The sequence below is a fragment of the Micropterus dolomieu genome, linkage group LG20, assembly GCF_021292245.1.
Source record: "Micropterus dolomieu isolate WLL.071019.BEF.003 ecotype Adirondacks linkage group LG20, ASM2129224v1, whole genome shotgun sequence".
Classification (NCBI taxonomy): Eukaryota; Metazoa; Chordata; class Actinopteri; order Centrarchiformes; family Centrarchidae; genus Micropterus; species Micropterus dolomieu.
The window spans coordinates 31022444-31032244 of NC_060169.1; the positions used below are offsets into that span (position 1 = coordinate 31022444).

General features: G+C 40.5%; 1 protein-coding gene across 9 annotated transcripts in view; it reads right to left on the bottom strand.

Moving 5' to 3' along the window:
* Positions 1-9801, bottom strand: part of sv2ba (synaptic vesicle glycoprotein 2Ba) — a 40948-nt gene that overhangs the window by 5212 nt on the left and 25935 nt on the right. For all 9 annotated transcript variants that reach the window (XM_046031828.1, XM_046031825.1, XM_046031826.1 and 6 more), the window contains 2 exons: positions 6525-7271; positions 1663-1843 (listed from right to left, as the gene is read on the bottom strand). In XM_046031828.1, coding sequence (XP_045887784.1) covers positions 1663-1843; positions 6525-6993 — 650 coding nt within the window. In that variant the 5' untranslated portion in view covers positions 6994-7271. The remainder of the gene's footprint in view (positions 1-1662; positions 1844-6524; positions 7272-9801) is intronic.

Consider the following 9801-nt stretch of genomic DNA (forward strand, 5'->3'; position numbering starts at 1 on the left):
ATCTTTTTTTTAAAGGCAGGTTCACACAATTACACAAAAACACATGTTCTCTCATTCCACAGATAAATTTGGCTTTATTTCTACATCTGTGTCTTCCTGCAGCCCAACACATGGTAGGTGCATGGAATTTAATTTGTAGTGCTCAAAACTTTCAATATTACATTTAAAAGATTTAATAAAAATGTCCTGGATACACTGGATGACAAACCTTGCTGTGAACCATTTTCATTGGATCTACTTTCTACAAAAAAAATACAGTAGTTCCTATGAAAACTGTTGACAACACTTTTTTGTGACTTGGGTAAATTCTTTATGATCAAATAAATAGCCAAGCATAAAGGTTTATGACAGAATTACAAATGTGTACAATAACATTTTATGTTGCAAATGTTCTCTACCTTTTCAGAAAGTAAAAGCTTTAACAGCTTTATTGTCCCGTTAACAGACCTTGACTTTTGAAGTTCATCCATCTCTGAAAAACTACAAGTTAAAAGCCAGATTCAGAAAAGTCAGTTTTGAATACTTGGGATAAAAAGCATTTTCTGAGATAATGAAGAATTGCTGAGGGCAACTGAATGCTGATGTGGTTAAAATTAGGAGGAGGGTTTGACATATAAATGGTTCACATAATGAGACTGGATGTTTTCTGGCTGGAGCCTGCTGAGAGTGATGTTTCAGCACTGGTGTTGGTCTTGGGCTACAACACATTAGTATCTTTGGCATCTTCTTTTACAGTAATAGATGTGATCATCATCGTATTTATGAGACATCATCCAGACAGCTCCTGAACCCAAATTACAGAAAAAGGAAAATAAAATGCTTATCTTTCTCTTTTATATGATTTGAGTAATATTTCCCAATTTAATACTAATTTAAAAGACTTAAAAAAACAACAACAGGGAAATCACATTACATGAAGGTCAGCAAAACTTTTAGCAAAACCACTGCAGTATGTTTAACATCAAGACAATCATTGGCATCTTAGATGGTTTTTCTTTTTTTATCATGATGACAAATCTTACACGGGAGTTTGGAGACTGTCATGACTGCCCTTATGTTTTGTGAAGCCGGCAAAACGGGCACACGTCTCCTGCAGATGTGAATGCTAATGACTAACACAGGGCTCATTATCAGCAACAGCTGAACGCTTTATTTCGGTGACCTTGTATTCTCTGGCTTAGCAAAAAGCTCAAACATCAATATTGCAGGTGGGTACACTCAGGCTGCAATCATTATCAAAAGAAATGTGTCTTTGAAAGCTGCAAAATCAATGTGTGCACAGCGTCAAGGTGCTGGTGACAGCAGGAAATCAGCAGGAAAACTCAAATTAAAAACAAGCAAAGAACATTTATCACTTAATTGGTATAGTAAAGAAATGCTCCTTTGAAATAAATAAACAGAAATCTAGCATGAAATGTGAATGTGTTCAATTAATGAAACGTATCAACTAAGTGAGTCAACTGGTGTTCTTGAAGGTCCACAGTTTGTTTTAATGGTGCTATCTACTGCTCATCTTACTTAAATGTCAAGTATCTTATTTTGGAACAAATATCTTCAAATAGTCATTCAGTCATTATAATAGCCAGCTGACACTGTCTTTTGTTCAAGCGAGGCCTGAGGATGTACACGTGAACATAAATGTTAAATATAAAAGTGTCTCACCCAAAGCCGGAGCAGAACCTGAAGAAGAGGAAGAAGCCGTAGCCCTGAGCAAAGCAGGACAGGAAGGAGAAAACCAGGTCGATGGTCAGGACGTAGATCAGACACTTCCTCCTCCCCATCTTATCGCACAGACCCCCCCACACCAACGCCCCCACCATCATGGCTACATACACCAGTAGACCTGCAAATACACACATAAACACAAACCTCATTTTGTGGCATTTGGAGGAGACCTTTACACCTACAGTCAAGTCGCATTTTACTCCCACAGTGTGCCATTGATCTAACTGAAACACACAGCGTAGGCTTTACAGATACTATTTGCATACATACACACAAACATCATTGGAAGGAATAACTATAGCATTTCTGTAATTGGAGTTTCCTGATCTCCACAAGGGGGCCCCCTTTACCCTTATATGAACACCTGAACAGAGAACAGAGGAATAGAGAAATCGTCACCCTTTGTACTGTACTGTTCAGCGTGATGCATCCTTATATGCGCGCTCTGATCAACATTTCTGAATGTTCAGAATGACATTCCAAGAAAAGATTTAGTGCTGATAATGGCATTCCCAGAAAACTGAGGAATAAAGGTCGTAAGGACGTTGAGGCACTTATGAGTACTTCACTTGCACAATATTCACCTTCCATGTTTTTTAAATCTGCTTTCAGGTTCATTCACTTGTGATACATATTGCTCCATGTGTCTTATCATTTTGTTGTTAACTTTTATTACATGCAAAAATTGAGATTGCCACTCTGGGTTGCAGCATGTCTAGCCTATCCCAGCATGCACTATAGGCAGGAGGTCTAATGTGTCATTTATTTCTGTTGTAAGGCAACAGCCCTCAAGAGTAACCTACTGTGCTGCCCATTACTGCACCGAGAAGATAATAATGATTATGTACTTCCATTTTATGTCTCTGGGGAGAGTAATGTGCTCTCCCCTGATGTCAGTGTCAGGGCTCAAACCTGCAGCTTCGGCCATCCTCTTCACCATGTTGTTTAAACCTTTAGACTGATACCTCCTGCCTGCTCTGTGTTTTTACTACACACAGCCCTAATTACAGTGGGACTAAGCAGCTTAACAGCACGTGGAGCCATAGTGTGCACCTTCCCTGTGGATTACTAGACTATCTAGATGCTCTGGCGCTCCACACGCCAAGCTACACATCCCTAACTCATTCAACAAGAGACTGCCCAGGGCACCAGGGGACAAAGACTCAAGGCTGACATGTCACCTAATATCTTGGCCAAGTTGTTCCATACTGCCATGTGTATGCCTTGGATATGCACATGGACAGGATGACACAGTGGCCTTGTGATTAGAAAGCCTGTCCTTCAGGTGGAGGCCCAGGATCAGCCCCTGCAGCAACAAGCTTCTATCTGCCTGTTAAAGCGTCCTTGAGCACAGTGAAGACACTGAATCCCCTTAATTAAAAGTGAAAGCACTGTTTGTGCATTTAACACATCAAGATGAAGGGACAACGGATCTATTCATATCACACAATAAGTACTGTCTAAAGAAATACTAACCATGTGTACATAATTAAAACAGGTGTGAGGCTTTTCTTTATGGATGACATAAACATGTCGTTCAACGCTTCTGCTTTTGTTTATCATTCCAGTTTGTGATCATTCACTTTCATTCCAGATAGAAGAAATTAAGCTCAAATTAAGCTCTTTTTTTCTTACTTTTATTTCCTTAAACAACAGGGCAACATTTTATAGAATATAATGTAATGAGTTTTACTGAAGAATGAGCACCTGGCAGCATTTTCCTAAAATGAATTGTGAAAAGCCTTAAAGTAATAATCTGCTAAATTTTTCTGTTATGTCAGTTCTGCAGTATGCTACTGAATTTGTAGCCAGTGTAGGAAAGTTGTTACTATTGCTGGCCTGGAGCCGGTTGCACCAGCTGTTCCTAAGTTCAGACTTAGCCTATAAGTGTTTACTAAGTGGATATTTTAAGCATCACTAAATTAAAACAAGCTGCACCACACAAACTAGGTCTTATAAAGAGAGTTGTTCCATTAATATTTTTCAGCCAGGTGTTTGCTAACTGAAGGATTTGACAATAACACATGCAGCTAATAACACATACATATTAGCAAGCTAATGATTCGCTTGCTGATATATGCCGATATATTAACAGAGTAAAAGAAATAAGGTAGAGCGAGAGGTAAACTACTGGGATATGGTCAACACATGTGACGTCACACAAAAGTCTGTTCAATATGTAGCTAGGTCCCCTTAAACTGTATTTTTGGAAGTTACAGAGCGGGATACTGAAGTGCTTCCTGTTAACAGTGTTGATTGTTTTTCATTAGACAGCACTGAGGTCTTTCAAAGCAACCGATTTACACATTACTGACATAATGTGTAAAATAGTTTAAGTCTTACTAGCTAAGATGTTCCTGAAGTTTTAATGATGTGACCCAATTTAGTAAAGCACCCATTTAAAACTAGTTTGCAGTTACAAAGAACTACGAGAAGCAGGTGCACAAGTAGAGATAGTATTTCACATGTCATTCAACGGTAACAGTAGTTTGTTTGGAGTAAATAGAGGAAGAGCTGGATATTATGCATGAGCAGTAAAGCTGTCATTGCTTAACAGAAAAAGAAAAATCTCTGGTAAGTATAAAAAGTCAGAGTCAATCAAAAGGAACATGCTTGACTGACATGTGGTTTCTGGGAGTGGGAAGTGCAAAAACACTGCAGCCATCAATGCTAAACACCAAGGATATTCTAGATTATCTCTTAAATGGCAGCAGAGAACTTTCACAAAACCAGCTTGTAATTTATGCATGACCTTTTTAATTGCAACTTCAGTTATATTCCATAAATTCTATAGCTGCATTGCAAGTATAGCAATTTCTTTAACATAGTTCAATGTCTACAACCACATCAAGCCTGGGATTTAAAAACTGCCAGCATTTTGCTTCTTCGTCTCCAACATTGTGTCTCCCAATATAAGCCTCAGGTATTTTGACTCTATAGATTAAGCAATAGCAGCAACATTAATGGTAAATGCACCAACCCCCCTGTTTTTAACAAAAGCTTTGGGCATCTTGCTATCGAAGACTAAGGTTAAGAATAAACACATTTCTGCTCCCGTGAGTGCGGTGAACAGAGCATGAGTGTGAATCAGACAGGATCATTCCACAGATCTACTTCATATTCTCAGTCAGTGATCAATGTTCCCCTCCCGCTCTGCACAGATGCTGTGATTTCATTTTCGCCAGGCCTTCCTCCTGGTACCACAGCCTGTCAGAGGCCTGAAGCGTATCTGACAGCTCTGCACCAGGCGCTGCAGGCCGCCAGGCTCTCTGACTGCAGCAACATGCTCCATATTAGCCTGGGAACACAAACTGAATACAATCACCACCGGGTTCCTCATCAATCTCTTGCAATGCCTCATCCCAGGAGCTTGTTGTTAAAATGAAATGAGCGATGTGCAATCTGCCATATCACCTGGCTACACACGAGGTCTGGGAAATAAGGTGAGGGGCTTTAATTTGCAGTTTAGTTGCCTGCACAGAAAGGGAGGAACAGACGTTTTCAAGGTACATTTCCCAGTTAGTTGGCTCTATGCCGCATACAAATTTCAGTAAAGATTTTTGCTGTGTTTACTGTTGTGGTACAACATTTGGGAACAAGTGAAGCTAGCAGGCAACTAAATTACTGGAAACACCATCCTCTTTACACAGTGTATCCAACATTAAAAGTATACTGAAAGCAGCCACGTTTTTCTCATGTCAACTTCCAGACATTTGTAGTACCAATGACAAGGCTCACTGTCCAGTGACTCAATAAGGTGGCTCACAGTCGACCCATACTCTATTAGGACACACAGTGTTGGTTTTATTCTTCCTTTTTTTTGCATTTGCCTAAAAGATTCAAGCCTTTTTCCCTTTTATTGACTTGGGTTATCCCCTACTATGAGATTTAAATTTCAACACGAGATTTAAATTCGGGGCTTTGAAAGAAATGGCTCAACAACTCTTGCCATGAAATTTGGAACAGACTTTCATGTTCCCCTTAGGATAAATTGTAATAACTCTGGGGATCCCCTGACTGTTCGTCTAGCGCCGTCTCACAGTCAAAATTTTAGTTTGTCCAATACGATTTATAACTATATAACCATTGTGCCTAGTACAATCTTTAGAGAGCCGCTAGCGTGACTGTTCAAATTATTTTTTAAATGTGGCTCATATCAGACTCCAGTGTGAACTGGCCACGACCTGAAAGTTACCTGCACGCGCAAAAGAATAATACAACGTCACACACAGCACGCTGTTGTACAGAAGCAAACATAGAGGCCACAGAGGTTAGCGTCTAATGTTTTATTTTTGAGCAGATTTTTTTAGTTGATTGTGGAAGAAAGGGAATTTACTAGCAAATGATAACAGGAAGGAGGCGAAAGCGCGCCACATGTTTAATTATGGCTTTTTGTGGAGCAATGGCTGCTACTTCTGCTAGTGCAGAATTGTCGCGACGGTTGCTTTAGAGTGACGTCAGAGTCGCATGGATTCCAATCTGACTGTCCAGACTGAGGTCGCATTTAAAAAATCTGACCTGTAAGTGATTTGGACCAGATCCATGTGACTGGGGCTGTCCACTCAAAAATCAGATATGAGTCACAATTGAGCAAACAAAATCTGATTTGGGTCACTTTGGCCTGCAGTCTGAATGCGGCCTAGTCTTGTTTGATTATTTTACTATTACTTAACTATTTTATCTATTATTTTAAGTCTAAAAGTGGCAACATAATTTTGGAATAACATAATTTAAACATTTTCACCACATGCAACAGAAACCTCAGTTTTTCCATCTTCCCTCCCTTTGCTGTCACTTACCCAGCAATCCTTTGTCAGAGTTGGATATACACATGTCCTTCTCAGCACTGGGCAGGACGAAGCCCACCACGAAGCCGTCCACACCGTCAGCCATTAGGGCCAGGCCCAGGACAAAGAACAGCATCCACTGAAAGCGCCCATGCCCGCAGTCTTCCATGATGGTCTCGTACTGCTCTGGCAGGCTTTCCTCCTCCTCTTCCTGCTGGCCAGCCTGACGGGCTTTCCTCCTGGCCTCCAACCGAGCTGCGCGCCGCGCCTCCTTGATCTCGTCAGGGTGGGGGATGCCCTGGTACTCCCCCTCATACATCTGCTCATCATCGTCTGCGCCCTCTGTGGCATCGCTAGCAGCATCCTCTTCCTGTGGAGGGTAGTCAGTCTGATAAGGGTAGCCTCCTCCATCCTGGGTGTAGGTGTATTCTCCACCCTCTGTCACCTGCTGGTTCACGTTGTTGTGGTAGGGGTCATCCATGGCTCCTGCTGGGTGTAAGTGAAGCAGGACTGACGTTGCCTTGTAGCCGTCGTACTCTGAGGAAGCTCAAGTTGTCAGTTATAATGACATAATCCTCCTAACGAGCTGCGAGTTGCTCTCAGTGTTGCTGCAGTCTCCTGGATTCCAGGTGTCAAAAGGAAACTGCAGGTATTCTGTGGCTCGATGTTCTGAGGAGTCTGGGTCTCAAATTTAAGGCCTCAACAGCTGCGTTGAAAGACTATTACCTTCCTTGATTTGCACAGTGCTGCATGCCGAACCTAAAACACAATGCATACATCACATCAAAAATAGTCTGTCTGCATAACAGCAAAGAATAATGAACTTGTAGGGCAGAGACCTTGCTGTGCAACAGTCCCCTTTGGGACAGCTGGCATCTGCCAAGTCAAGTCACAATCAGATCTCAAAGGGCTTCATTCAAACTGTAAAACATTTAGGGCACATCATGACCTTTGAACCACAAGCAAGGACAAAGTCCTAGAAAGGCTAGAGAAAGTGTATGATTTCCCTACAATATGTCGTATAATTATAAAAGGGCAAGACATTTCCCCATTGTTTTGAATTTCTCTCCCACGGTGTATGTTCACGATTTAGTCAAGCTTTTTGTTATTTTGCTATAGTTCCCTTTCCTGTCAATCTAATCAACTTTAAGTCATAAACAAATGCAGAAATTAAAAGTGTCATTAGGCAGGAAAGAGCACTCCCAGTCTCCCTTGTAGGCTGCGTGTCCTTCCACACAACCAGATAATCTCGTTGTCTCCCTGCTCAAATGCTCTGACGCCATTTTGATCCATCACATAGCACTGCTGCAGTGATGACACAATCCAGATTTATCTTCATTTGATAGTGGCCAGAGGCACCAATAGTAAGGCTACACAAATCACATTCCGTTTTATCACATACATTACTGACATGATTAAAGGACGTACACAGTGAAGGCATGCACATATTTTTACAAAATCAAGCAATTTGTTTGCCTGAGGCTGGATCCTCTGTAATTTAGAGATAACAAATGATGACGTATTGTAGAAACATTTTGGGACAGACAACCAAGCCACATAGTTGAATGTCAAATAGAGCACACAATTCGTGAGATACTGACTCACATTGTTAAACTGTAAAATCAACCTCCCTGTGCCTTATGTGGTCCATCTGTGTACTCAGAGATGTTTTTGTAGTTTTAACTCTCTCTGCTGCTACTGCTTTACATTCACACTGGGAGGTCCACAGGACAACTTAGTCCTCAGTGCCATGCTCAAGGTCAGATTGACGGTGCTACCTTTAAAGCTAGCCACATCCCGTTTAACAGAAGAAATGACAAAATAAAGTTAAAAGCTAAAGAACGCTAATAATGCTAAATGCTAAACCATAGCAGCAATAGAAGCACAAGTAGAGAAGAGTCATACAGGCAGTTTGTTGACTCATTTATGCTAGTTACACAACAATGTACTAATCTAAACATTTGCTAATATTAGCTAACATAGCTACTATAAACTACTGGTCATAGCAGACCATGTAGCCCTGTAGGAGCAAAACCCCCAAATGTATTTTAATGACTATAGGGGTGTCTTATGGCTAAAGAATTCAAGTTTTCATCCGTAAGAAAAAAACTTCCCAGCTACTCTTCCTGGGGTCCACAGGATCTTCTTTCAAAAGTTGTTCCAAAATGCTTGCTCTGTAACTGTTTTTAACATGTTGGTGAAGATTAATCAAGGCATCTGACACCTTATCAGTACAGTGTGTTGCATTTAACATCTATATCTCAACAAAAACTGCATTAAAATTGGTTCTTTACACCAAACGTGAACACTGAGCCATTTCTCACACATGCTAAGGATTTTAGCTTTTAGCTTTTAGCTTTTCAAATCAAATGTTGATATGAAAACATGCATATTGTTTTCAGCAAAAGAAAAGGCAAAGCAGAAAAAACAAAGCGGTAACATCCTCTTCACAGTAAAAAGCAACAGGGTTTGTGGGAAATGTTTTCATTTTGAGAAGCCCTAGCTTTAATACCGGCAGTAACACTGCTGTTGTGTTTTCTATTTTTCCTTAAGTAACATTTGAAATATGTGTTGTTTTTTACAGACTCTAGTAATGTAATGTTTGCCTATTATACAGATATTTTTTAAATTAATGTCACTTTGTGCTATTACATTTTTGTTTTCAGAATACAAAATGGGCATTACTTGCTCCATCCAGAAATGACTCTTACCATCTGACGAGTGGATGGTTGGTTTGGTTTAGGTTGGTCTGTTTTGTTCTGGTTTGGAGCCAGCATGACGGACACTGTAATTTAATCCAGATTAAGACTGCTGATTTTTATTTTTTCATTTTTCCCTTTCTCACATTATTGTTTCATCACAAAAGTCATAGAGGCGGCTGATAGCATCAGTAGATAATGGGGTCTGGATTTGTGCACTGACATGTATTTGCAGCTCTTGGACATGTATTTTTAAAATCCCAAAGTTAGTCTTAAAATGTCTGCATTTATCAGCTTTGTTGCCAGGAGTAATGAGGGGAAATGCAGTACCATGATGGGATCACATTCAGCAGTTTTGTTGCTCTTTCCCTCAGTGACAGGAATAATACATGAACAATCCAGAAGAGAAAGTGAGAGGGTGTCTGGTTGAGGAAAGCAGTGTTGCTTTCATCATCCTGCTGCAGAGCCTTCATTCACAGCTGGCGCTTACATAACACTTAGGCTGCCTGTACTCACTCGTCTCCCTCCCTCTCCCTTCTCTTCAAAGTTATTGATCTGTGTTAGTGTTTATTAATGTATCAACTAGACAC